This window comes from Sarcophilus harrisii, chromosome 3 (assembly GCF_902635505.1).
Source record: "Sarcophilus harrisii chromosome 3, mSarHar1.11, whole genome shotgun sequence".
Classification (NCBI taxonomy): Eukaryota; Metazoa; Chordata; class Mammalia; order Dasyuromorphia; family Dasyuridae; genus Sarcophilus; species Sarcophilus harrisii.
In genome coordinates, this window is record NC_045428.1 from 30488170 (window position 1) to 30515520 (window position 27351).

Below are 27351 nucleotides of genomic sequence, written 5' to 3' on the forward strand. Positions count from 1 at the left end.
CTGTTGGTCCTTCCTTCTGGAAGAGAACCAATGACATCAGGAAAGTGATGTCTTGACATTCAAGTGATTTGGATTTAAGTGAGACAAGGCTGTGCAAAGTCACCAGTTTCACTCCTCCAGATCTATCTGGATCCAGTGGCAAGACATAGATCAGGAGGACTGCAAATGGCAGTGGGAGACCTTGACTTTTTTTAGCTAAGGTCTTTCTCAAACCTCATTTCATTTCATACCCATTCAGTGATTAGGCTAGATAAAAAAAAATGAGGCAAAAGATGATGTCTTTTACCCATTCAAACAGCTACTAAGTGTCTAAGACCAGATCTGAACTCAAGAGGATGAGTCTTCCTGACTCCAGACCTCAAACTGCCACGTTGCTCCCTTCAAGACCTAGCAAATAAGGATAAGGGATAAACCTGTTTTTTCAGTTTTTCCTTAAATTTTTTGTGTTCTATAGATAATATCATTTAGATTAGGCTGTCTTTCATGGAGCTAGACATATAATCTGATTTCTTACTGACTGATACATAACCTCTCAAAATGACATAATTCCTTACTGGTCATGGTGAAGGAGCATTGAAAAAGTTCTGACTTGTCAAAAGGAGCTTGACATCTGGTATCTACAAGAAGAAAGAAAGATGGAATCAGGTCTCTTTTGAGTGTTTTACTTTTTGGGATTCTGCCAATATTTGCTCTTCCTTATACTTCTAGTAAGGAATTTTCTAGTAAAGTATTTCCCCCCAGTCCCCAAGTGATAATGGGTAGCTACAAGGATTTGGCAGTAAGACTATGTACTTGCCTAATTGAGCCTGGGTCCCTGGCCACAGACACTTCAGGTTTTTTTGTTTTCTCTAATCCTGAGAAATTAATGTTTCTAGTTCTGGAAGTAACTGAGTTTTCAGGTCATGATTTCCTTAGGTTCTGAGGTTAGCTGTCCAGTTAGATTCATGTCTTTTGAGTTCCTTTGCATTTTAAAAAGTTTCTGTAATGTTGGGAAAAAAACTAAATTAAACCTGATAATGCATTTTGAGGAACTGGTTAATCCAGAACTTTAACTAAATTCTTGTTTCAGAGATTTCCTCAAAGTCGCTCCACTACATTTATAATTTGGTTTGTACAGTTGGGGAGGAGTGCAGAATAGACAGGGAAGTCATGAAAGCAGAAATATTTGACCTTGACAGTGCCCAGTTGAAAGAAATAAATCAAATAAAATAACACTGAATTTTCAGACAAGAGCATCACCATCTGGAGGATTCTGGCCTAGAATAACCAAAAAGGAAATCCTGAGCCCTGGGTCCTAAATAAGTACCAAATAACCTATTCAATCATCCCCAAAAGTTGTCTTCACAACAATCAATCAGCATTTATTAAGCACCTATTATGTGTCAGACTTCTTAGTTCAGACTATGAGTGTGATAAGTTATTGTTTTATAGGGTTTTTTTTAAAATATTCATGTCTTTTGAGTTCCTTTGCATTTTAAGAAGTTTCTGTAATGCTGGGGGGAAAAAACTAAATTAAATCTGATATTCATAATGCATTTTGAGGAACTGGTTAATCCAGAACTTTAACTAAATTCTTGTTTCAGAGATTTCCTCAAAGTCGCTCCACTACATTTATAATGTGGTTTGTACACTTGGGGAGGAGTGCAGAATAGACAGGGAAGTCATGAGAGCAGAAATATTTGACCTTGACAGTGCCCAATTGAAATTGCAGGCAGAAGTGGGTAAAAGTTCAATGACCTTGTTTGAAAGTAGATGATGTCAGCAAAACAAACAGATGGAAAGTCACTTTCAAAAGAACGGAAAATTGCTTTCCAAGCTGGGATGGTTTTTCTGGTAGGCAAAATGTCAAAATAAGATAGCTTTTTTCTCCCTCTTTAAGTAAACAATGATAGAGTCCCAGAATTAAGCAATTGTTGCTGCAGGTACTAAAAGAAAGATGAGGTCACATATTCCTTTAATTCAAAGAGGCACCCCAGAGGCCCCATACCAAGTTTATGCTGCATGTGTGCTCTGGGGAACATAAAGTTCTTGCCAAACAATGCATGGGAGCACACATACACACACACACACACACACTAACTACTTACATGCCAAGTTACTAACTATAGCACTGAATTTACATTAGCATATCACATGGATATGATTCTACCCAAAGGAAAACTAGCATGACATTAATGAAAATTCCAACAGACAAGACAAGAACTGCTTCTAATCCCAGTTTTTGAAATGTCTGTCCATTCACAGGAGCAACTTAACAAAAAGATTTTTTAAAAGGGTAAATCCAATAATAACTTTTCTTTTTTCCTCTATTATTTTATTAAAGTTTTTTTTAAACATATGCATGGATAATTCTTCAACATTAACCCTTGCAGGAGATACTAAAGAAGGGAAAGGGACCAGTATGTGCCAAAATGTTTGTGGCAGCCCTGTTTGTAGTGGCTAGAAGCTGGAAACTGAGTGGATGCCCATCATTTGGAGAATGGTTGGGTAAATTGTGGTATATGAATGTTATGGAATATTATTGTTCTGTAAGAAATGACCAGCAAGATGAATACAGAGAAGCTTGGAGAGAATTACATGAACTGATGCTAAGTGAAATGAGCAGAACCAAGAGATCATTATATATGTCAACAACGATACTGTATGAAGATGTAATCTGATGCAAGTGGATTTCTTGGACAAAGAGACCTAATTCAGTTTCAATTGATCAATGATGGACAGAAGCAGCTACACCCAAAGAAAAAAAAACACTGGGAAATGAATGTAAACTGTTTGCATTTTTGTTTTTCTTCCTGGGTTATTTCTACCTTCTGAATCCAATTCTCCCTGTGCAACAAGAGAACTGTTTGGATCTGCACACATACATTGTATCTAGGATATACTAGGACATATTCAACATATATAGGACTGCTTGCCATCTAGGGGAGGGGGTGGAGGGTGGGAGGGAAAAAATCGGAACAGAAGTGAGTGAAAGGGATAATGTTGTAAAAAAAATTACCCTGGCATGGATTCTGTCAATAAAAAGTTACTATAATAAAAAAAAAAAAAATTAACCCTTGCAAAACCTTGTGTTCCAATTTCTCCCCCCTTTTCCCCCACTCCCTCCCCTAGATAGCAAGTAGTTCAATATATGTTAAATATGGTAGGAATATATATTAAATCCAACATATGCATACATATTTATACAATTATCTTGTTGCACAAGAAAAATCAAATCAAACTAGAAAAGAAAATGATGAAGAAAATAAAAAAACAAGCAAACAACAAAAAGAGTGAAAATGCTATGTTGCAAACCACACTCAGTTCCCACAGTCCTCTCTGGGTACAGATAGTTCTCTTCATCACAAGATCATTGCAACTGGTCTGAATCATCTCACCAACAATAACTTTTCTAAAACTTGTCATGAATACAGAAATGTTGCAGATTCTGCTAAATAATTTAAGATGGAGGCTCCACCCAGAACATCCATATAAACTGTACAATACATACTCTGATTTGAGAAACTATGCTTCAGGAATTATTCATAGCTATTTTATTGAGGTGCAACGTGACAATTGGGTGGAACAATGAAGTCATGAGTCACCTTGGATAGTATTATTTGTGATCCTGGAAAAGTCACGATTTTCTGATCCATATAATAGGCATAGTGATGTCTATTGCACTGGCCTCACAAAGTTGGGAGGAAGATGGCAACGGCATAGATTGAGAAGCAGAAGGGCCCAAGTTCTGTCCTCTCAATGTAACAATTGATCAAATGAGTAAACTGATGTCCAGAGAAATCCCCATGACCTAACTTAGATTTAGAGCTGGAAGAACTCAGAAATCATAGAACAGAACTCTTTCATTCCTTCAGACCCCAGAGAAATTCCTAATAATGTAGGATCATAATTTTGAGGGGGAAGGAGATGCAAGCGTTCAATGAGTCTAACCACCTAATTTTATAGATTGGTCAGAAATGTGCAAATAACAGAATAACAGAGTTTGAGCCAGAAGAGACATCAACTGTCAGATCCAACATCCTCTTTTTCACATAAGAATGTTTAGTAACTTGCCCACTAAGTTTAGTAACTTACCACTAAAAAGTGTCAGAGGTTAGATTCAAATGTAGGTCTTCAGCAAATTCATTCAAATTCAAAGCAAATTCATTATATGCAATTTTTTGGGGGGGAGAAAAATTTGGAACTCAAAATCTTATTTAAAAAGGCATCTTAAAATTACTTTTACATATAATTGCAGAAAATTGCAGAAAATAAAATAATATTTACCAAAAAAGCAAGAAATTGACAAGAATATAGGGGCCAACTATGTGTCAGGCATTAATCTAGTTTAAGCTAATTACTCAAGGTGACAATCATGGTAAGCAGCAGAGTCAGAATTTGAAGCCGGTTTCTCTACCATGCTCCAGTTCACAGAAGAGGATTGACTAGAATAAAGCTTGGAAAGCATTTGGCAAACCTCAAAGTATACAAATGATAGCTATTATAAAAATCAGATTTCATTATATTCTTTAAAAAAAAATAATGGCTCTGTTCTCCCCTGATTTTTCTGTGTTCGAGGATTCTTGTTTCATTATTTGTCTTGGTGCCCATGAGATGGCATTGCTTCTGATAATATCTGGATGTATTTGGATTTGGTCTGTCCTTGCTGGATTCAAGTACACAGGAAGCCCCAAACAAAGGAGTTGTGTTTGAATAATTTGTTCTTAGATTCTAGGGTTCTAAACTTTGCCAATTATCTAAACCAACACCTAAAATACTGACCTTGGAAGCATAAGGTGAAAGTTCAAATGCCAGCTCTGATGCTTCCACTTAGTATAATCTTGGACAAACCTCTTCATTACTCTAAACCTTTGTTTCCTCACTTATAATGTGGGGAGAGTTGGAACTATTAACCTCTCAGATCCATTTTAGCTGTAGATTTCTGATCACATAGTCCCTCCCCAAGAAATGATTTGTTCATTCAAGATTATGCAGAAAGTAAAACTGGGATTTAAATCCTTGGCTTCTAACTCCAAATCCAGTGCTATACTCCATTGTATTTGGAACTCAGAAGGTACTTCTGATAGAAATGCTAGTATAAATGAAAGTTCTTGATTATCTCTTTTATCTTTCTTCTCCCAGTAGTCCATATGACTTGTCAATTGTAAAGAAAATATAGTAGGCATCTAAACATGTGTACTGAATTTAGTTTTTTCACTGGGTGACCTATTCAGATGAATGTTACCAAAGAAATGGACTGTCTTTTAATAGATTTCCTTGTAGATAAGGAAGAGAAATGGAAACTTGATGATAAACTAGAAATAAGGATCCCCAAAGAGTCTATTAATCCGAATCAATGTGGAAACGCCTACAAGATTAAAGAAAGTCAATGTTGAAAAATTACTCATGCATACGTTTTGTAAATAAAAAACTATAATTAAAAAAAAAAAGATAAATAAATAAAGAGTAGGGAAAGATCCTTGAATTAGAAACCAGAAGACCTAGGCCCAAAGTCCAAGCTCTACAACTTTTAGTTGTGTGAAGTCATGAATAGTCAAAAGCAGTCTGATGGAGTGGAGAGAGTGCTGGATTTGTAGACTGACATTTTGTTGTTCAATCATCAGATTCTTCAGTGACCTCATTTGGGGGTTTCTTGGCAAGTTCTTGGTGGCTTGTCATTTCCTTCACCAGCTCATTTTATAGATAAGGAAATTGAGGCAAACAATGCTAAATGGACTTGTTCAGGGATACATGGCTAGTTAGTATCTGAGGCCATATTTGAACTCAGACCCAGAATTCTATCCATTGCACCACCCTGTCATACATAGGTTCAAATATTGCATCAAAAGTGTGAATAAATCATTTGATTGAGCGACTTGTGGCCTCTGTTTCTCATCTATAAAATGAAGGAGTAGAATTCTAGACCTAAATCTATGATCCTATAAGTCACCTATCTTATCTGAGTCTTAATTTATTTGCAAGATAAAGATAACTCTGCCATACCTGTACTATCCACCAATACAGGATTGCTGTGAGCATCTCAATTAATACAAGCAATGAACTATATACATGTCAGTTATCATCATTGTGATCACAACTATCACCAAGAGAAGTTTCTGGAGCAAGGGTTGGTCCCCTAAGCATTTGGGATCAATCACCCAGAAGAAGACAACACAATGACAAACTTGTTGGATTAAAATTATATCTTGTTCTGATATCCCTGACCACTACTGCCATCTTCTTCTAGTCAGTATAGTGTGTTTATAGGTAGTCAGTGCAAATGAACAATAGCAGGAAAAAAAGAAGACAAAGGGAAACTTGGAAGTCACATGCAAACCATCCCAAAGACCAAGGAACATAATTTATAAATTGAGTCATATATTAACTAAAATTCCCATCCCTGCAACATGCCCCTAATCAAGGGAAATTATCTGGGTGCTATTTGTGAAGGTGCCTTGTCCTCTGATATGTAAATTGCAGACAAAATCCAGACCTCCACAGTTCCAGGCCAAAGGAACATCAAAAAGATGGTGATAAATTTAAAATGGTGATTTTGAAGTTCTACTATTAATTTTGAGATGATCTGGCTAAGTTAATAAGTTAACAGAGAAAACTTGGTCTGTCTCCCCCCCAAAATTATAAAAATGGGGTCTCAAACTCCAGCCTAACATTCTTCCATCTTCAGTAGGTCCCTGCTAACCAGTGCTCCTAACTCTAATCCATGGTTACTTGAGTGATAATCTCTATGTCTTTCCCTACCCAAACTCTTCCCCATGCTGCTTCCCTTCATCATCTCATTCCCCTATGCCTGAGATGTGACATCTCTCTCTAGATCTCCCTCCATTTTTCACCAGTTATCTCTGTGCCTTATTAAAGTGTGATTGCTGCCTTATTTCCCACTGCCATCAAGTACCAAAAGAATAAGGTATGCTTGCCTCCATTTCATCGTTTCATCAATTAATTATTAATTTGCTTGTCCAAGCAAAAAGAAACAAAACAAAGGGCTAATGGACCAGATGAAAGAATTAGGATTCCAGATCGCAATACACTCCTCAAATAAATTGAAACCCAATTGGCTCAGACTTATGCTTCAATATATTAAAAAGAATAAATATAAAGCCATAGGCATAGATTTCCCAAACAAGGAAGACTTGTTTTGGTTGGAAAAGACTTAGGGATTTTAGTTGACAGCTGGATTAGCTTTCAATAGAAGCAAATACGATCATCAAAAATGAATGAATCTTAGTGACAATAACATCTAATATTTATATAAAGTAGCATATTAGGGTTACAAAGGCTCAATCTCAATTATCCTAGCAAAACAGCCTAGTTGAAACAGCGTCATACACACAAACACACCAAGGCAGAGATGGAGACAAAGAGACAGACAATTAAGAGACACAGATAGAAATGAGAGAAAAAGAGAAAGCCAGAGACAGGGAGACAAATACAGACATAGATAGAGAGAGACAGAGAGACAGAGACAGAAAGAGACAGAGACACACACAGAGAGAAAAAGAGAGACAAAAAGAAGCGGGGAGGGAGATCACATCACAGCAGTAGGCAGGTCAAATCACCACCACTTTTAGCCTTGGACGCAGAACCAAGATAGGATCTGGGTCCAAGGATCCTTGGAAATAGTGGTGCTGCCTGCTTAGTGCCCAAAGCCATCATTCTAGGAAGCAAGTCCCAGGGGCTACAGTCACAACTAGTCAAGATTCCAAAAAGAAAGTTCTTGCCATCAGTCAAAAAGGTTCAACATCAGAAACTGATATAATCTTGTCAGTGGAAATAAGATTAAAGAGGAGGCATTCCTATTTATCCATTTTGCTGCTGCATCCTAAGGACTATGACTTACAGCTGAAACCTTCCAATTGCGTGGAACTCGCAGAGTTCCAACTCTTTCTTTATAAAAGATTCCATCCCCAGCACTTAGCATAATATTTTACAAATTAAGCATTTAAATGCTCCTTCATCCAGTATCTTATTTAATTTTCCTGATAATTCCATCAAGTACATGGGATACAAGAATGTTTGTTTGGGTTGGGTTCGTTTGTTGGAGTTTTCTGGACTAAAGCTGTGATTTCAATGGCATGGAGAATTCCCAGAAAGGAAATTCCCTTTACCTATGCACCTCCTCTCAAACTTACTCAAGAGAGTTGCCTGAGACACACTTCTTACCCAGGGTGACATAGCCAGGAGGTAGTTGGTCCCAGGTCTTCATGATTCCAGGGCTGTCCGCTGAGCTTTTCACAGCATAAGAATCATCACTTTTTTTTTCAGATGAATAAACAAGGCTAGGAGACATTAGATGGAAAACCTCAAGGTTTTCCTTGTTATATGTTAAGTGATAAAAAGGAGACCCAAATCCAGGTTTCTGGTTCTTGGTCCAAGTCTTTCCATCTTCTTACACATAGTTTCCAGAAAGAGAGAGATGAAAAACCATCCCCAATATCAGCCAGAGCACAACTAGAGCTCCGTCTCCAAATCTGGCTTATCACATTTCATGAGTGACCTTGGCAGAAGATGGCAGAGTATTAGGAATCCCACCAGAGTCTCCCTATATTCCCCTCCAAACAACTTGGATATAACATATTGAATTGAATTCTGGAGCAGCAGAGGTAATGACAGGTCAGAGCGAGACATGTTTTCCAGTCCAAGGGAACTGAGGAAGTCAGCAGGAGAGGTGAATGACCCTACTAGGGTGGGGGCAAGCTAGATTAGCAATGGGCATTGGAGGTGGCAATGGCAGCACTGGCAGAAGCAGCATTCAGGGCTGTCAGCCCACAGATGGTGGGGGAGTGGGGAGGACAACTGGTCAGAAAAAGATCATCAGGGACCTTTAGCTAGCACTGGCATAGGACCTGGTACTATTTGGCAATTGACCATATGCAGTTCTGGGTCACAGTTCTAGTGCCAAGAGAGATGCTGGACTTGCAGCTTCAGGGAAGCAAAAGATCTAGTTGAAGTTGAAGGGTAGAAAGGAGTCTTTGTGGTTACTCCAAAGGGAGCAGAGGCCCTGGTCCCAGGTCCAGGGCACTGAGGAGTTCTAGCACTTGGGACTGCAGAAGAGCAAGAGCCCTTCCTGGATAAAAATCAGAGAACAGAGGAGAAGACCAATAGCTATACCTCTTCCTGGATCACCCCACCTTGGAATCACTAAAAATTTGACCTCCGGAACTAGCTCTGAAAATAGCAAAGTAATACTAATACCAAAATTTCCTTTTAGAGTATGCATTTTTAAAATGCCTGCTATGGTCCAGGCCCTACAGTAGGTACTAAAGACCAAAATAAAATATTCCCTATCCTCAAAAAGTTTACACTCGAATAAATGTAGTGAATAGCAGAAAGAAGGGGAGGGATAAAGACCAGAGACGGACTACATTTTCTTTTCTTTTTCTTTTTTAAATTAAATGCTTTAATAATTAATTTTCTTTCTAGTTTTAACATTTCACAGGTCTACTTATTTTCTTATTTATATTTTTACAGTTTTCAGGTAGTGACAGGATCAGAATCAAAGAATCTCAAAGTTGTACATCTAGGGACTATATTTTCAATTGTGAAAATCGGATCTGTATTTTCCCAATCTAACATCATTCAGGCCCTTGAGTTCTGACCAAAAGTTAATTCAATTCAACCCATAAAAATCACTTAAGCCTGACTATTGCTAGGTACCAGAGAAAAGAGAAAAAATAGACAAAGAGAAAGCAGTTCTGGACTTTAAGGAATTTCCATTCTACTGGGGAATAAAAACACTGAAAAATAAGTAAACAAGATAGTCTGAGAAAAGGTAAACAAAACAATTTGGGGAAGGGGAATAAGAATCAGGCAGGTTAACCAAGTCAAAAAGCATTTAAAGAAGTCTTACTGTTTGCCAAGCACTGGGCCAAGTGCTCAAAGTGCAAACCTCAACAAAAACAAAGACAAGCTTGTCCTGATGGAGTTTATATTTCTTCTAACTGAGGAAGACGACACATAATAAGGAGGTAGGCAAGAATAAAAAGCACTGAATCAGCAAAAGTTACCACAATTTTAATCTTGCCTTCCATACTTTATGTATGATTTTGGGAAATTCATTTAATCTCTCTTAAACCTCAAGGTGATTTAAAAAAAAAAAAAGGAGGGGGTTAGAGGAAACATCTCTTAGCAGAGAAGATATTACTGATTCGGAATGAACCATATTTTCTGAGAGGCCAGTCTGTGGATTTGTTTTGACTAAATATATTTATTACAAATTTATTTATTACAAGTGAGGAGTTTTTCTTTAAAAGAATAGATTGGTGCAGTGGATAGGGTCTGAGTCAAGAAGATCTGAGTTCAAATCCAGACTCAGACATTTACTATTTTTTTATATTACTTTTATGATCCTGAGCAAGTCACTTAATCCCTATTTACCTCTGTTTCTCACCTGCAAAATGGGGACACACGGAAAAAGAAGTAGCAAGTCACTCCAATGGGGCCAAGAAAACCCCAGAGACAACATCCAGTGAGCCACATAGAATCAGACAAAACTGAACCAGGGGATCAGTGATACCATTTTCTTCTATAAAAAAGAAGAATATCAATTAGATATTTTCAAAACATTCAGAAGAGAGCCAAAGGAAGGTCAAAAGAGACATGGACCAATAAGCAAGGCAACATAGAGGCTACCCTTGGCCTAGAAGATAGAGATCTGGTCTCTGAGCCAGGAAGACCTAACAAATTTCAGTCCAGCCTCCAGGTTATATGATCCTGGGCAAGTCACATGTACTAATTCAATGTACTAAGCCTGTGGAGTCAAACTCAAATAGAAACAGGGCTGCACATCAACTTAGAAAACCACATATTTCTATTAATCTTATCTTATTTTTATTAATTTTATTAAATATTTGCCAATTGCATTTAATCTGGTGGGAGCCCATTATGAGACTCTCCCATGTGGTCTGTGGACATCTTAGTTGATACCTCTGTTCTAAGCATTTCTAAGACTCTAAGTGTCAAAGGAAATACCAAGTTACCTTGGTCAGGGCATCTCTCCTACCAATGGGATCACAAGACCTACATTTGCTCTTTCTATCTTATCTTTTAAAAAATCAAGTTGTTCATAACAAAAATTAGTAATATCTTATAAAAATCTCTTTTTTTGTTCTTATATGATAACATTTTCCATGTAACCTGCTATTAATCAATTTTTTTTAAAGAAAAAAATGGAAATGGAAAAAATGGCTAAATCGGTGACTCTGTGAGGTTGTTGATAAGAAGAATAAGAGCCACAGAATTTATTATACTGATAAACATTCATTTAGCTGAACCTTAGATAAGAACCAAGATGCTTTTTGTTTCTTGAAAATTCAAATGAATGATTTTGCAAGGGTGAATGTTAAAAACTATCTTTGCATGTATTTTGAAAATAAAAAAGATATTATTAAAATTTTAAAGATAAAAAATAATTTTGATTACTTAAAAAAAAGAAAATTCAAATGACAAATATCATGTGTCAGGTAGCTAGGCAGTAGGTACAGAAGATAGAGTGCCAGTCTTGGGGGTAGGAAGACCTGAATTGAAATCCAGGCTCAAACACTTACTAGCTGTGTGACCCTGGGCATGTCACTTTATTCTGTTTGCCTCGGTTTCCTCATTTGCAAAATGATCCGGAAAGGGAGATGACAAACATCCCAGTAATACTGCCAAGAAAAATCCAAAATGGGGTCACAGAGTCAAACATGACTGAAAAATGACCAAACAACACAAAATGTGTCCGGTATTGAAACTCACTCATTTATATCTTTTATAGGATAAGAGAGAACAAGAGACAATCAGCAAGCTATCACACAATTTTCTATTTGGGAAAGGGAGATTTATGTTCATGAAACTGATTATCATATATTGCAGATGACTCTTAAACCTACATTGCATAAAATTAAATACGTACGTGTATAAATGTGTCTCTCTCCATATATATAATAACAGCAGCAGCATTTATGTAGCACTTTGATGTTTACAACATGCTTAATAAATATTACCTTATTTTATCATTACAACAATCTTGGCACATAGGTACTATTATTAACTCCATTTTATAGATGAGGAAACTGAGGCAGACAGAAGTTAAGGGACTTACTCATTAGTGTCTGAGGCAGAATTTGAACTCTCTTCCTGACTCCAGGTCCAAAGCTCTACATGTTAAGTCTCATTCATAATATTCATAAACCAGGACATCTTCCCAGCTGTGACACATGGTTCAGTCAAAGTAATCTGATTTTTCTTCACCTTCATTGTTTAATCATTTACTTTCAACTCCCAGTAGTCCAAAGGAAGTGGGGGTGGGGCAGATCTCTCAGCCTTGGGCAACACTTTGAGGTCCAGGGTACCTCCCTTTGGAGACTAGATTATCCTGATGCCTATCCCAGAAGACAGTCCCTCCCCTACTCCCCAAACTTCCCTAGTCCTTCCTCCTTTTCCCTCTATTCCTTCTGTCATTCAAGACTTAGAAGAAATCAAGTGGATAGGGCTTATAAGAAATCAAGCCTGGCTCCTTGGAAAAACTAAGTAATCAGATAAACTAATGTGGATTAGGAGGAAAGGGCTAGATAAGATTTAACAGTTTTGTTCTAGGCCCCAGATCAATATGTATTAGTTTATCTATTAGTTAGTTGACATTTTGATGGAGGGAATTTTTCCATTTGTAGACCCAGAATCATAGAGGAACAACTTGAGAAAGATCACATGGATACATTAAAACCATGAGTGACTTTAGGGACATTTCAGTAGCTGGCAGCTCTGCAAATACTCTGGCTTCTCCCCATCTCAGAGGAAGGAGTAGATCATCCTCCAAGAACTGTGAGACACTTCAAACTCTTCAAGAAAAGCACTGTCATTGAAACATACTTTTTCTTTAATTTTATTTTTCTTGAGTTTTTTTTTATGGGGTGGGTGGAGTCAGGATTTCTGTTTTCTTTCACAGCATGACTTTTATGGAAATGTTTTCCATAACTTCACGTGTGCCTTCCAGATAGGGTGAGAGTGGGGAGGGAAGGAGAGAATCTGGAACTCAAAGTTTTAAAAACAAATGTTAAAAAGTTGTTTTATGTGTACCTGGAGAAAAATAAAATATTTAATAATAATGAAGGAAAAGCATTGTCATTCATCTGATCAGCCCTCTCAGGAAAAGAAAAAAGAAAGAAGGGAAGGGAGAAAGAAAAGAAGGGAAGAGAATCAACTGCAGATTTAATGAAAGGCTGGCCACTTTCCCAAAATGTGGGCTGGGAAGTTGCCTGAAGTTTGTTCCATTTGCCCTTTACTTTAAAAAAAAATTAATGGGGTAGGCAGTTGCCTGAAGTTGTTTCATTTGCCCTTTACTTAAAAAAAATAATAATTATAACCTATCTACCATCCCTAAATGAGTCACAAATCTTACATCCAGCACCCCATTAAGAGTCCCATAGGGTTCACTGACATACAACACTAAAAACTTATTGTACTTTCCTGTTTCTAATCTTCACACAATATCATCTCTCTATGGCCCCCAGGAGTCCACACCTTGAGGAACAGATGTCAGATCATTTCTGATTCACAGTTTGTATCATCTTTTGGAAATTACTATTCTGGGTAGAGTTCTGCTTCCTGGGGTTTAAATAGCTTTTCTGATTTATTTCAGAATTCATAGGGCCAGAAAAAGAAAAAAGAAAGCATTTTTTCACATAAGGCAAAGAGTAGAGTGTTAAGTGGAAGCCACACATTCTCCCTGGAGGGTGGGGAAGTAAAAGAGGAACCCAAACTCTGATTGAGTCATGATAGCAAGAAATAACATTGGTTACTTTAGTTATCTTAGACTTTTGACTTTCATTGCATCTCAGTTTTTTCAGTCATGTCTCATGCTTCATGATCCCATTTGGGGTTTTCTTAGCAAAGATACTAGAATGGTTTGTCATTTCCTTCTCCAGCTCATTTACCAATGAAGACACGAGGCAAAAAGTGTCTGACCCTGGATTTCAACTCTGATCTTCCTGACTCCAAGATTAGCTCTTTATCCACTGAGCCTAAGGGAGACCTGTGGCTACCCAACCTCAATATTAACAAATATTTTCTTGTGTCTAGTAGGTATAGGTCATTAGTCTTCACCATAGGATATAAAGACTGGAGTTTTGCCCTTCAGAGATTTATAATCTAAATAGGAGAAGAAGGATCACTTGAACAGAGTTGGCTTCTTTCCATAACTGTACTCTTTTACTGGAGAATATTTCTTTGGGAAGTTTAGGAATGGCTAACAAACAATCCTAGCAATATTTCCCCAGTTGTTTCCCTCTCCCCCTCCACATACTTGTTTTTTTTTTTTTTTTTTTTTTTTTTTTTTGTGAGGGGGAGGGAGTGTTAATTATTCAGTGTTGCCATAATCACTTAGTGTGAAAAGTACAGATGGAGGAGTCAGTGTCCTTAGTTCAAATCTTGAATCTGATATTTCTGGCCTAATTGACCTTGCACCACTTACTTTAGACTTTAGTCTCCCTGAATTTCCTCAACTATAAAATGAGATATTTGGACCTGAAGTTATGTAAGGTTTTCCCTCCTTAAAATACTTTGTTTTATTTGTTTATACGTGGGCATCTCTCCCAATAGACTACAACTCCTTGAGGGCAGACATTTTTATTTTTGTCTGTTTCCCCCAAGGCCAGAGAGGAATTCAGCACTTGCTGAATTGAACATGCACCCGAGTATTCACTGAATGCCAACAACACTTTACTGAATGACTCTAACTCATCATTCCTGGTTTACTCAAATTCAGAAGCACGGGAATACGAAAGATCTTAAAATTCTTTTTAGCCAAATTCAACCTTCCAGCCTGAAAATCACTTGGCTTGCAACCAGGGCAGAATTTCAAGATTTCCAGTGCTAGACAAGGATGACAATGATCATTTAGTTCAACCTATCCCCTTCCAGGGAAAGCTCACTGCCACAATACAGCTGACAAGTCTCATCCAACCTGTGCTTAAAGACCTTCAGTGAGGGTCACCCCCTCCCTTCAGAATCCCATTTTTGGGCAGTTTTCCATGTTGGAAACTTTCTCCTGATCATCATCAATGCCTTCAGCAGTTTCTGACATGGGAGGGACTCAAATACTACAAATGGGGTCATTTGACAAAAATGACATTAATATGGTAATGTCACAGAGATCGCTAAGGTTGGAAAGGACTATAATAGTCTGAGCTGTGGAAAAGAACTAAAACTGAATATAGGCCAGTTAGGTGAAAGGAAAAAGACATGAAGGAAAAGGAGGGCACCAAAGGAGAACGAGGCACTGGTTCACCTGATTCTGAGCGGGAATAGCCCTTCATGAGCAAGTTAGAGTTTTAAGGAATGAAGAGGGATGTTTATGGTTTTTTCTTCCCTCTCATCTTAATTCCTGCAAAACCAGAGGAGGACGGGAAAATCTAGAAGATAGAAGCAAAAGGAATGGAGGATGGTTTGTTGCTGTTGGAGATAGGAATCTCCCAAAGGCCTGGACTGGGTGAGTGGACGGGGAGAATGGTAGAGGTCCTTATCTCCGGGCCATCCTAGCTACAATCCCTCTTATCTGAGGGTAAACTAGGGAGAGCCGCAGCCTCCTGCCCGTGGGCACAGGAAACACACCCAGAATGCATTAGTGAGATAAGCCCTTCCCGGATAAATCCAGGCTATGTGTAACAAGGGAGGCAGATTTCACCTCCCCATCAGACAAGCACATAAATGACAGTGTAGAAACAAAACCGAGGCCATGGATGTCTACACTGGCTAGCCGCTTTTCTCACCTCCCTCGGGGTCTGCGATAAGCACCCAGAGTAGAAAATGGGATGCGCAGCCGGAGCCGGCTCAGGGCCTTTTCTCCCATCCCAGACAGCGACTACCTGTGTGACCTTGGGTCACAGGCAGCCTTCCCAAAGCCACAGGACGTTAGGATGTTGCATTTAGACTCAGATCCGTTTTAAAGTGGCCAGAAGGCCCTAGTAGATGGTGACAGGCGATTTCGTGCGCCCCTTCTCCTCGCCCGCAGACATTTAGCAGCCAGGGTCTTAGGAAAGGAGGAGGTAGGTTTCTAGAGGGGGAGGGAGGAACAGACGGGGACCAACCCCCCTAAACGTTGCTGAACCTCCATTCGGGAAATACATCTTCTGGCGAGAAAAACTGCTCAGGAAGCAGAAAACTAGCTGGCAGCCTTTAAAAACACCCAAAGGAGGCGGCGCATTGGGTTACGGGGAGAGAGCGAATGCGGGGGGGGGGGGGGGGGGCCGCCGGCTCCCAGCACCAGGCTTGGCTGCTCCCCGGGGACCTTTCTCCAAGCAGGGACTGAAAGGCGCTACGCGGGCCGAGCCGGTGGGAGGGCGCGGGCTCGGGGGCTCACCAGCTGCTGCGCGCTCCTGAAGGTGGCATCCAGCAGCATCAGCTTCCAGGGATCGGAGATGTTGGCTGGCAGGGGGATGTACACGTAGTAGGCGAGCAGAGCCACCAGGGCGGTGGACACCACGCAGAAGCACCGCAGCCTCGTGTGGCTCAGCTGTCCCATCGCCGCGGCTGCTGCGGGGAGAGGAGGCGGCTGGCTGGGCAAAGGCGGGGAGGGGGAAACCCGAGCGCAGACGATAGAGCCCGGCTGCAGCGCTAAGTTTCTGCAAGGTTACAGCGTTCTTCCCCGGCTTTCTTAAAACCTCCGAGAGCCAATCAGCGGCGGCGCCCGGAGGAAGTCCGCGAGCTGACGCGCCTCCTTCGGGGTGTCCTTGCAAACTGTCAGGGAGCGCAGTGGCTGGCAAGGAGGGTGCGCTCGCTCGGCTGGACGCAGCGGACTCTGGAGGACAGCGCGGGGTACTGCACCCCTAGGTGCCAGCTGGGCCCCGGCCACCTACCCTCGCTCTTCGGCCCTGGGCTCCGGCTGCAAGGATGGGCCTCCTTCTTCCAGGGCAGGAGGTCCCCCCTCCTCCTCCCCGCTTCGCTTCGGCCCCTGAGGCAGGGAAAAGTCAATCCAGCGGGCCCCTCATGGAGAGAACACCCAAGGAAAAGCTGCTCATTACCGTTCGCCAACGGTAGCAGAGGAGAATTAGAACTCAAGCTTTTCTGTTGACGTGTTTTTTAACAGATGACTGGTGGAGTTTTCTTTGTTTTGGGGAAAGGATGGGGATGAGGGATTTAGGATGCTCTGGTGGTAAACAGAAAAAGCCCACTTCAGTAGCAGGCTCCAAACTGCCCAATAATTAATCAAATGATCAAGGGTCATCTTTGAAATGGCCCATAACTGCAGCCCAATAAGAACTTGTTCCTGGATTGGACTAACATTTTCTTTCAGCTTTCAGGATATGGAAGCTAAATTTGCTTGACTGTTGCCATATTCTGACCTTTCTCCATACCCCAACTCTCCAATCCCTGCTAAGTTCTCAACAATGGACTCGAGTCTCACAGGAGTTAAGGAATCTGCCAAACATAGTGCATGGAATACAATTTATTTGTTTTTTGTTTTGTTTTTTGTGGATGGCAAAAGGAAGTGGTAGACACATTTTTACTTTCAGTATAAGTAAAACAGAACAAGGAATATTTTCAATTCAACTATTCTTGATGAAAGTATAAAACTTCTCTCTGCCCTTACAATTTACTCGTGTCATGTGAATTTATTGAGAGAATATTGAGAATATTCCATTCTGAAATTGAAGATTTTGTGGTTTAATGAAGAGAATATTGGATTTGTAATTTATGAAGAGAATATTGAATTTGTAATTAAAAGACCTCAGTTTGAAATCTAATCCTGCCATTTATTATCTGTATTACTTTCAGTAAATCACTGCTCTCTAGGCTACAGCGATCTTATCTGTAAAATAAAGGAGTTGGGCAAGGGAAAAAAAAAAAAAAAAAAAAAAAAAAAAAAAAAAAAAGGGAGTTGTTCCTGGCTATCCAACACAGTGTCTATTTGACTCGGTGCATGAGTGTAATGAAGACAAGGTTCTGTCTTGAGAGCCATCCTAATGACTTTTGCAATTGGATTGACAGTAGTAGTATTTAGTCCAGTCCCCTTCATTTGTTAATGAGCAAAGAGAAGTCAAGGCCCTGGTTAAGTACTGAGATCAAAGACAGAGCCCAGGTTCTCAACATCCATCATCAGTCCTCTCCATTTATTCATTTAAGCTTAGTCTACTGGTTCCATCATAGAATGTAAGCAACTTTGAGAGGAGGGACTATTTCATTTCTGTTTTTGTGATCCCAGAGTCTGACACTTGTTTGTTAATTGACTGGTTCTTTCAAGAACTACAATTAGAAGTTAGAAGTGAGTTTGAAAATTAGAGAAAGACAAGATAGACTACTAGGAAAATTGTATCTGTGTGTAGAGTGCTATTCAACATTCTATTGATAGACATTAGAATTTCCAATGTATTTAGGGGAAATTGCATTGGTGGGTCAAGAAAGAAAATCAAAGAGAAAATGATTACCAGATATAATGGTGGGAGGAGATCAGATCTTTCAGGTCATTTCATAGATTTATAGAAAACTCCAAGTAGAGAAATTTTCTCTCTTAAAGCAAATGGCAAATTCAACTAACTTAGACTTTTCGGGTGCACTGACAAGTTAAATTATTTCTTCCCAGGTCACATAACTCAATTAGGTATTTTAGATTCCAAAATGGGTGACAGCCTGGGTTTGATTACCCAACATGATTCAAGATTTAAACTCCTACTTTAAAACATTAAAAATCATAAATTCTAAAAAAAAACCAAAACCTTAAATTCTTTTTTTGTTATTCAGTTCTATTTAAGTCTCCATGATATAATGCTAGAGAAAATTGAGGCAACATAGAGATCAGAGAGTTTTTAATATTTTATTTGAAAAGGAGAGATTTACTGGGACCAAAAGGATCCATGGTTTGGTCCCAGGGCTGAATGAGGCTATCCTCTCCAAGAATCCAGCATCTAGCAGAGCCAGCAGCCAGAAGCAAATGGGAGTTCTCAATGACATATTTATACACAATAGCTAAACAAAGGCAGGGGAGTGGAGTCCAAACTCTGATGAGCAGGAATCTCCAGGCAGGATCCATTAATCTGGTTCTGACAGATTGGGGAGGAGGGTAAGACCATAAATTCTTACTAACAGGGAGGTAAAAAAGTATCTGGCTAGGGACAAAAAGTCTGGACTCCTCCTTTTTGAATTTACACATTGACAATTTATAACCTCTGAATTATACCAATCTTAATGAACTGGAGGTGGGGAACTAAAGGGATTGAGGCAGAACAATTAAGGAAACTGAGGCAGGACCAATTAGGGAAACTGAGGCAGAACAATTAGAAGAGAACTGTGGCACAACAATGACCCCATTTCAGGTGTTCTTGGCAAAAACACTGAAATAGTTTGCTATTTCCTTCACCAGCTCACTTTATAGATGAGAAAATGGAGGCAAACAAGATTAAATGACTTGCTTAGAGTCACACAGTTAAGATTTGAACTCAGACACAATGTCTATCACATAAAAAAGTGTACAATGTTTGTTGATTAACTACAATTTAATTTAGCTTTTACCAAGCAGCCGCCAATATGAGGAATTTAATAAATATTGGACTCAGTATCTAGTATATTGAAGGTGTTCCCTTCCAATGTATTTCATAAGAGTCTCTTGAGCAGTGAGTTGAATGAGAAGAGTGGACACTTGTGACAATCTCTGAGGTCCCTTCTGGCCGAGTTTACAATATAAAGAGCCCATAAAGAGTGTTTGTGGGGACAGTCAGGCTGACCCTTGACAGTTATTTTCCCATTTCCAACTCAATTTGCTCACTTCCTCTATGGCAAGTCTGAATGCCTCCAGTGGGAGTTTATGATTCTTAGAATTTCTATGGAAGGCAGGGATGTCTTTCCTTAACCTCTGACTGATTTACCTTTCCCTTACCTTCCAGAGACTGTTCTCAAGGCAAGTGTGGGATCTGTTGAAATTGTATTCTGTCTCTTGTCCCCACTCTTCAAAGATACCTAAAACAATGGATACTTATATCATTTATGTTGGCCTACTGTCAAAATGATTTGAATCTGTTTTTAGAAATTAAAGACCAACTGAAGAATCAAAAGCAAGAAAAATAAAACACAGGCAAAATGAGGGAAAATTTACTGTACCAGACATATGAAAGATGAATTAAAGAATGCTACTAAGACAGTCTCATGATGAAAATGATTTTTTTTGTTAAATTACTAGTCCTCTGAAATCTCACTGAATTAGAAGTAGAAAAGACAATAAAGGTGATCTAATCATAAATCAGATTTAGATCTGGAAGGAATCTCAGAAGCCATCTGGTTAAAAAAGCTTTAATAATAGCTCTTTATTTTCAAAATTATATGCAAAGATGGTTTTCAACATTCATCTTGCAAAACCTTGCGTTCCAAATTTTTTCCCTCCCTTCCCCCCAACCCCTCCCCTAGAAGGCAAGTAATCCTATATATGTTAAACATGTACAGTTCCACACATATGTCCACAATTATCATGCTGCACAAGAAAAATCAGATCAAAAAGAAAAAAAGTGAGAAAAAAAAAAAAAAAAAGCAAGCAAACAAAAAAGGTGAAATTACTCTGTTGTGATCCACATTCAGTCCCCACAGCCCACTCTCTGAATACAGATGGTTCTCTCCATCACAAGTCTATTGGAACTGTCCTGAATCACCTCATTGTTGAAAAGAGCCATGTCCCAGCCCTTTTTTGTAGGGGCAAGAAACTGGAAACTGAGGGGATACCCATCACTTGGAGAATGGCGGAATAAGTTCTGGTATATGAATGTTATGGAATATTATTTTTCTATAAGAAATGATAAGCAAGATGATTTCAGAAAGGCCTGGAGAGACTTAACATGAACTAATGCTGAGTGAAATGAGCAGAACCAAGAGATCATTGTACACAACAACAGCAAGATTATATGAAGAGCTGTTGGGCCACAATTCTCTTTTATTGTCCTGACTCAGTTTCCCTAAATTGGTTCTGCCTTAGTTTCCCTAAATTTTTCTGTCTCAGTTTCCCTAAATTGGTCCTGACTCAGTTTCCTTAATTGTTCTGCCTCAATCCCCTTAGTTGCAACCTCCCTCTGCTTCATGAAGACTGAAATAACTCAGAGCTATTTGCTCTAAGGTTATAAATTGTCAACGTGTAAACTCAGAAAGGGAGATTCTAGACATTGTTTCTAGTCAGATACTTTCTTAACTCCCGGTTAGTAAGAATTTATGGTCCTACTCCCCAACCTATTGGAACCGGATTTATGGTTCTAAACAAGATACTAAGTCCAATATTTATTAAATTCCTCATATTGGTGACTGCTTGGTAAAAGCTAAATTTAAATTGTAATTAATCAACAAACATTGCACACTTTTTTATGTGATAGACATTGTGTCTGAGTTCAAATCTTAACTGTGTGACCCTAAGCAAGTCATTTAATCTTGTTTGCCTCCATTTTCTCATCTATAAAATGAGCTAGTGAAGGAAATGGCAAACTATTGCAGTGTCTTTGCCAAGAAAACCTGAAATGGGGTCATTGTTGTGCCACAGTTTTCTTCTAATTGTTCTGCCTCACTTTCCCTAATTGGTCCTGCCTCACTTTCCTTAATTGTTCTGCCTCAATCTCCTTAGTTTCCCCGCCCCCCACCCAGTTCATTAAGACTGGTATAATTCAGAAGTTATAAATTGTCAATGTGTAAATTCAAAAAGGGGGAGTCCAGACTTTCTGTTTCTAGCCAAATACTTTCTTACGTCCCAGGTAGTAAGAATTTGTGGTCCTACCCCCCTTCCAACCTATCAGAACCAGATTAATGGATCCTATCTGGAAATTCCTGCTCATCAGAGTTTGGATTCCACTCCCCTGCCTTTGTTTAGCTACTGTGTATAAATATGTCATTAAGAACTCACATTCGCTGCTGTCTGCTGGATTCTTGGAGAGGATAGTCTCATTCAGCCCTGGGACCAAACCATGGATCCATTTGGTCCCAACAAATCTCTCCTTTTCAAATAAAATATTAAAAACTCTCTAATCTCTATCTTGCCTCAATTTCTTTGGCATTACAGATCAATTCTGATGGAAGTGACTCTTCTCAACAATGAGACGATTCAAGCCAGTCCCAAAGATTTTATGATGATGAGAGCCATCTTATACCCAGAGAGAGGTCTGTGGGAACCAAGTGTGCATCACAACATAACATTTTCACTTTTGTTGTTTGCTGTAATTTTATTTTCTTTCTCATTTTTCTTCCTTTTTGATCTGATTTTTTTTCTTGTACAGCAAGATAATTTTATTAATATGTATGTCTATATTGAATTTACATATATTTTTATCATGTTTAACATAGATTATTACCCATCGAGGGTAGGGGATGGGAGGAAGGAGGGAGGAAATTGGAACACAAGGTTTTGCAAGAGTCAGTGATGAAAAATTATCCTTGCATATGTTTTGAAAATAAAAAGTTTCAATTAAAAAAAAAAGAAAAGAGCCACACCCATCACAGTTGATCATCATATAATCTTGCTGCTATGTACAATGTTCTCTTGTTTCTACTCACTTCACTTAGTATCAGTTCATGTAAGTCTCTCTAGGTGTCTCTGAAATCAGACTGTTGGTCATTTCTTTTAGAATAATAATATTCCATAACATTCATATACCATAACTTATTCAGCCATTCTCTAACTGAGGGACATCCACTTTTATATTTTGTGGGCCAATTGCCACTGCATAAAACAGGTATTTCAAGCTCAACATGTCTAAAATTGACCTCTATCACACATGCCCAAAGACCTTCCATTGTTATGATGAAGGTAGCACCATCTTGCTGCTTCCCCAAGTTAGCATTATCCTTAACTTCTCTTCTTCATCCTATATAGCCAACCAGAGGCCAAATCTTGCTATATTGTTATTTAGTGGTTTGACTCTTCATGTCCCAATTTGGGGATTTCTTGGCAGAGATAGTGGAATGGTTGGCCTTTTTCTCCAGATAATTTTACAAATCAGGAAACTGAGGCAGACAAGTTATCATACAACTAGAAAGTGTCTGAGGCAGATTTAAACTGAGGAAGATGAGTGCTCCTAACACTATATCTAGTATGACCACCTAGCTGCTCAATAATAGTATAGCATTTCCTTATATGAATTGGAAATTTCTTCTGACCTTCATGTGAATTCTTGCTTTGTGTGAGTTCTCCATAAAATAGTCTTTTTTTTTTTTTTCCTGAGGCAATTGGGGTTAAGTGACTTGCCCAGGATCACACACCTAGGAAGTGTTAAGTGTCTGAGATCACATTTGAACTCAGGTCCTCCTGATTTAGGGCTGGTGCTCTATCCACTGCGCCACCTAGCTGCCCCATAAAAGTCTTTTTTGGCAAATGTATATTTGGTATTTCAATAGTGTGGCCAGCTCATAGGAGTGGAGCTCTCCATAGTAGAGTTTGAATGCTTGGCAGTTTAGCTTAAGGTCTCCAACATCCAGTACCTTACCTTGCCAGTTGATCTTCAGAATATTCTTAAAATAATGCGAATAGAAGTGTTTGTTTCCTGGCACAATACTGAATAGTTATCCATGTTTCACAAGCATACAACAATGAGGTCAGCACAAAAGCTGTGGAGACTTTCAGTTTGGTAGGCAGCCTAATACCTCTTCTTTCCCACACTTTCCTTCAGATCCTCCCTAACAGTGAGCTAATCTGGCAATGCATGAGTAAACTATTCCTGGTTTATACTTCCTGGAAAGTATACTCCTCAGGTAAGTGAACTTATCCACAGCATTCAATATCTCTCCATTTGCTGTGGTTCTACATATGGATGGTATGGTGCTGGCTAGTGGAAAATCTGTTTTCTTGGTGTTAATTGCTAGGCCAAAATTAGTACAAGCAGGAGAGAATCGATCCCACAAATAGAAGTGATAAGGACATTCTCAAGGTCTCTCTGAAGAACTGTGTGATTATATGGTATGGGAGACACCGTCAAAGGACTGCACTAAATGTTTCTGGACTAAAAAAGGATCTCTGCTTTATGAGCACAGCAAAATTGCAATAGCTCAAAAGAAATGGGAGATGCACGAGTTTGGAGACATCTTTACTCCAAATATTCATGGGAATGATTTGTGCACAAACTGTGATAGAGCCTTCTGAGCTTTTGTTGGTCTGATCAGCTACAGTTAGCCATTCTGTCGTTATCTTGACTTCAACACAGTGTTGTCATTTTGGTCCTCTTCAGCAATGAAAGATAGGGCAACTGGGTATTAAATAGAGCCCCATGTTCTGGGAGTGATAAAACATCAGCTTTGGCATCAGGAGGATCCAAGTTCAAATTTGACTTGAGATACTAATTGTGTGCCTTTGGACAAGGTATTTAACCCCATTGCTTCTAAAACAAAACAAAAAAAGTATAAACAAGGATATATTTTTATGTATTCCCTTTATATTTATGCTAAATATATCTTCACTTGTTGATTCTTCCATTGCAATGTAAGATGCTTGCAAATAAGTATCGTTTAATTTTTTTTTAATTTGTATTCCCCAGTACCTAGCACAGTTCCTGGCCCTTAGTAGTCAGTACTTTATAAACTACTTGCATGAGTGATTGGACTTAATCTTATCCCAATGCTCAAACCCAGATAGACTACTAATCTAAATCAAATTTTGAAAGACCTTGAAGTGATCCACAAAAACATGGTTTTATCTCTGAAATGCCAGTTTACATATGAAGCTTTTAGCTGGATAGCTTGGGAAGTACTAAAAGTTCTCTGCAAATAATGGAGATTAAGGAATCATATTAGCTAATTTATACTGAGATTCACAAAAGGCTTGATCAGAGGGTGAGATATGGACCCTATTAATTTCATCATACAAAGGGCTGTCAGCAACAAGAGCTAGGGACCCAAAAAAGCAGATCCAAGAAACACTTGAGAAGAATTTATCCCAGACAGTGCCCCAGGATAGTATGGATCAATTCCATTGTACTCAAAGTGAGATTTTAATCTATTTTGCACAAAGCACTGCTAGGCTTTAGGAGGACAAAGATAATAACCAAAAGTTACTTCTATCTAACTAGGGTACATTGCTGTACACACAGATAAGACTAAACACAAACAAAAACATTTAAGGGAAGAGAGAGCTAACAACTGTGGAGCTTGGGACTGGCGATTGCCCGTGAGAAGTGGTGTCCAAGCTAAGGAAGCCAAGAAGGGAGTGCATTCCAGGAATGGGGAACAGCTTGTGCAAAGACCAGAGGGGGGATGTGGAATGCCTAACTGGGGAACAGATAGCATAGTGGGTAGACTGCTGGACTCTAGAGTCAAGGATGCCTGAAGTCATGTCCTGTTTTATATACTTATTAGCTGTGAGACACCAGGCAAGTCACTTTACTTCTGTCTGGAGGTTTTTCAATTCCCTCTTTTGTAAAATAGGAACAGGCTTCACAGGGTTAGGAAGATCAAATGAGATAACATGCGTACAATGCTAAATAAATGTTAGCTATGTGAGCTAGTAGACTACCTTGGCAGGGACAGAGTTTAACCAGGAACAATATGAAATAAAACAAACTAAAGCCTGATGGTGAAAAGTCTTAATGACCAAGCTGAAGAATCTGTATTTCAGTCTAGAGGCAGGCACTAAAGTTTGGCCATGGGAGGAACCCAGGGAGAACTGTGTCTTGGGGAAGATTATCTTGGCAGCTTTGTAAAGGACATATCAAGTAAGGCAGAGACCATAAGCAGAGAAATCAATGAGAAAGCTATTACAGTAAGTAATGTGAAATGGTACCAGGGATCCTGGGAAATCCTAGTATACAATTGGGGGTACTTCTGACTGGTGTGAACCAACCTCCTTTTGGAAAAGCAGCATGGCAATAAAGAACGAATCACAAAACTAATCATACCTAGTAATTTCATTGCCAAGACTCATGGTGGAGGGGGGCAGATATCTGCACCAAAAACATTCATTGCTTATCTGTAATAATAAAGAAAAAACAAAAACAAAATAAAAAATACTAGAAACAGTCCCTATGTCTAACAAGTTGAGCATGGCTGAATAAATGATGGTATACAACTGTAATGTAATATTGCAATAGCACAAAAATGGTAATTAGGACATAAAATACTGGAACACTTATAGGAAATTATGAGTGAAATAGCAGAATTATTTCCAAAACAAAGTGGTCATCAAGTCAACTAGGGTAGTGGCTATTGGGAATAGGGAGAAAAGGACTATGAAAAATGTTAGTAATGGATGGAATAGAGAAGGTAAAGTAGAAGATTCAAAAATAACAAGATTGTGAACTTGAGTTAGTGAGAAGTTGCTGATGCCCTTAATAGAAAGATGGGAATCAAAAGGAGAAATTAGACTGATTTAGGGAGAAAGAGAATAAGTTTGTTCTAGTCATGTGGAGAAACAGATATGGAGGAAATAACTATATTTATTTCCCAGATGTCCAGAAGGTAGTTTCATATCTGACCTGGCATTCAAAAAAAAAAAAGAGATTAGGAATAAACAATTGAGAGTTATCTGTGTTGAGATGATATTAGGTACCATGAAACAGATGAAATCAAGCAAGAGAATAGAAGAGAAGAGGGCTCAGAATGGAATCTAGAAGGCATTCCACTCTTAAGCTATAGGAAATGAAGGGATTTCTATGTTCTTTGTGCTTTCTTGCCTAATTGGTCATCTCTCAATCTCAAAAAGTTTACAAAAGCCCTTATCATGTATGGGTGTGTCACATGGTCAACTTATAGGAGGACATAATTTTATTTTTTTTTAATAGAAGTACAACTTTTTTGTTAAAACTTTTTAATTTTCAAAAGATATGCATTGATAATTTTTCAGCATCAATCCTCGCAAATCCTTGTGTTCCAATTTCCCCTCCTCCCTACCTTCTCCCTTAGATAGCAAGCAATCCAATATATATTAAACATGGTAAAAATATATGTTAAATCCAATATATGCATACATATTTATACAATTATCTTGCTGCACAAGAAAAAATCAGATCAAAAAGGGAAAAAACGAGAAAGAAAACAAAATACAAGTAAACAACAACAAAAAGAGTAAGAATGTTATGTTGCGATCCATACTCAGTTCCCACAGTCCTTTTTCTGGTTTAGATGGCTCTTTTCCTCACAAGCTCATTGGAACTGGTCTGAATCATCTCATTGTTGAAAAGAGCTATGGGGGACATAATTTTAAAAAGAATAGGCATGGGATGAATTGTGGTCTTCAATATTGGAGGGTGCTTCCTCTTATATAAGACAATATTCTGTCTCTATGCTCTTTCTTCGTCTCTGTCTCTCACACACATAACACACATATACACACTTGAGTATTTTAAGTATTAACAGGACCTAGAGGAATACTTTAGGGAAAGAATAAAAATAGGAGCCAGATATATGATTTCACTGGCATAGAGCATCCCAAGGTGAAGA

The 27351-nt window shown here is 38.8% G+C and overlaps 1 protein-coding gene across 1 annotated transcript in view; it reads right to left on the reverse strand.

Annotated features, from left to right (window-relative positions):
- NCEH1 (neutral cholesterol ester hydrolase 1) overlaps window positions 1-16977 on the reverse strand; it is a 55671-nt gene extending 38694 nt beyond the window's left edge. The window contains exon 1 of the mRNA XM_003766031.4: window positions 16334-16977. Coding sequence (XP_003766079.1) covers window positions 16334-16495 — 162 coding nt within the window. The 5' untranslated portion in view covers window positions 16496-16977. The remainder of the gene's footprint in view (window positions 1-16333) is intronic.
- Window positions 16978-27351: the final 10374 nt, after the last annotated feature.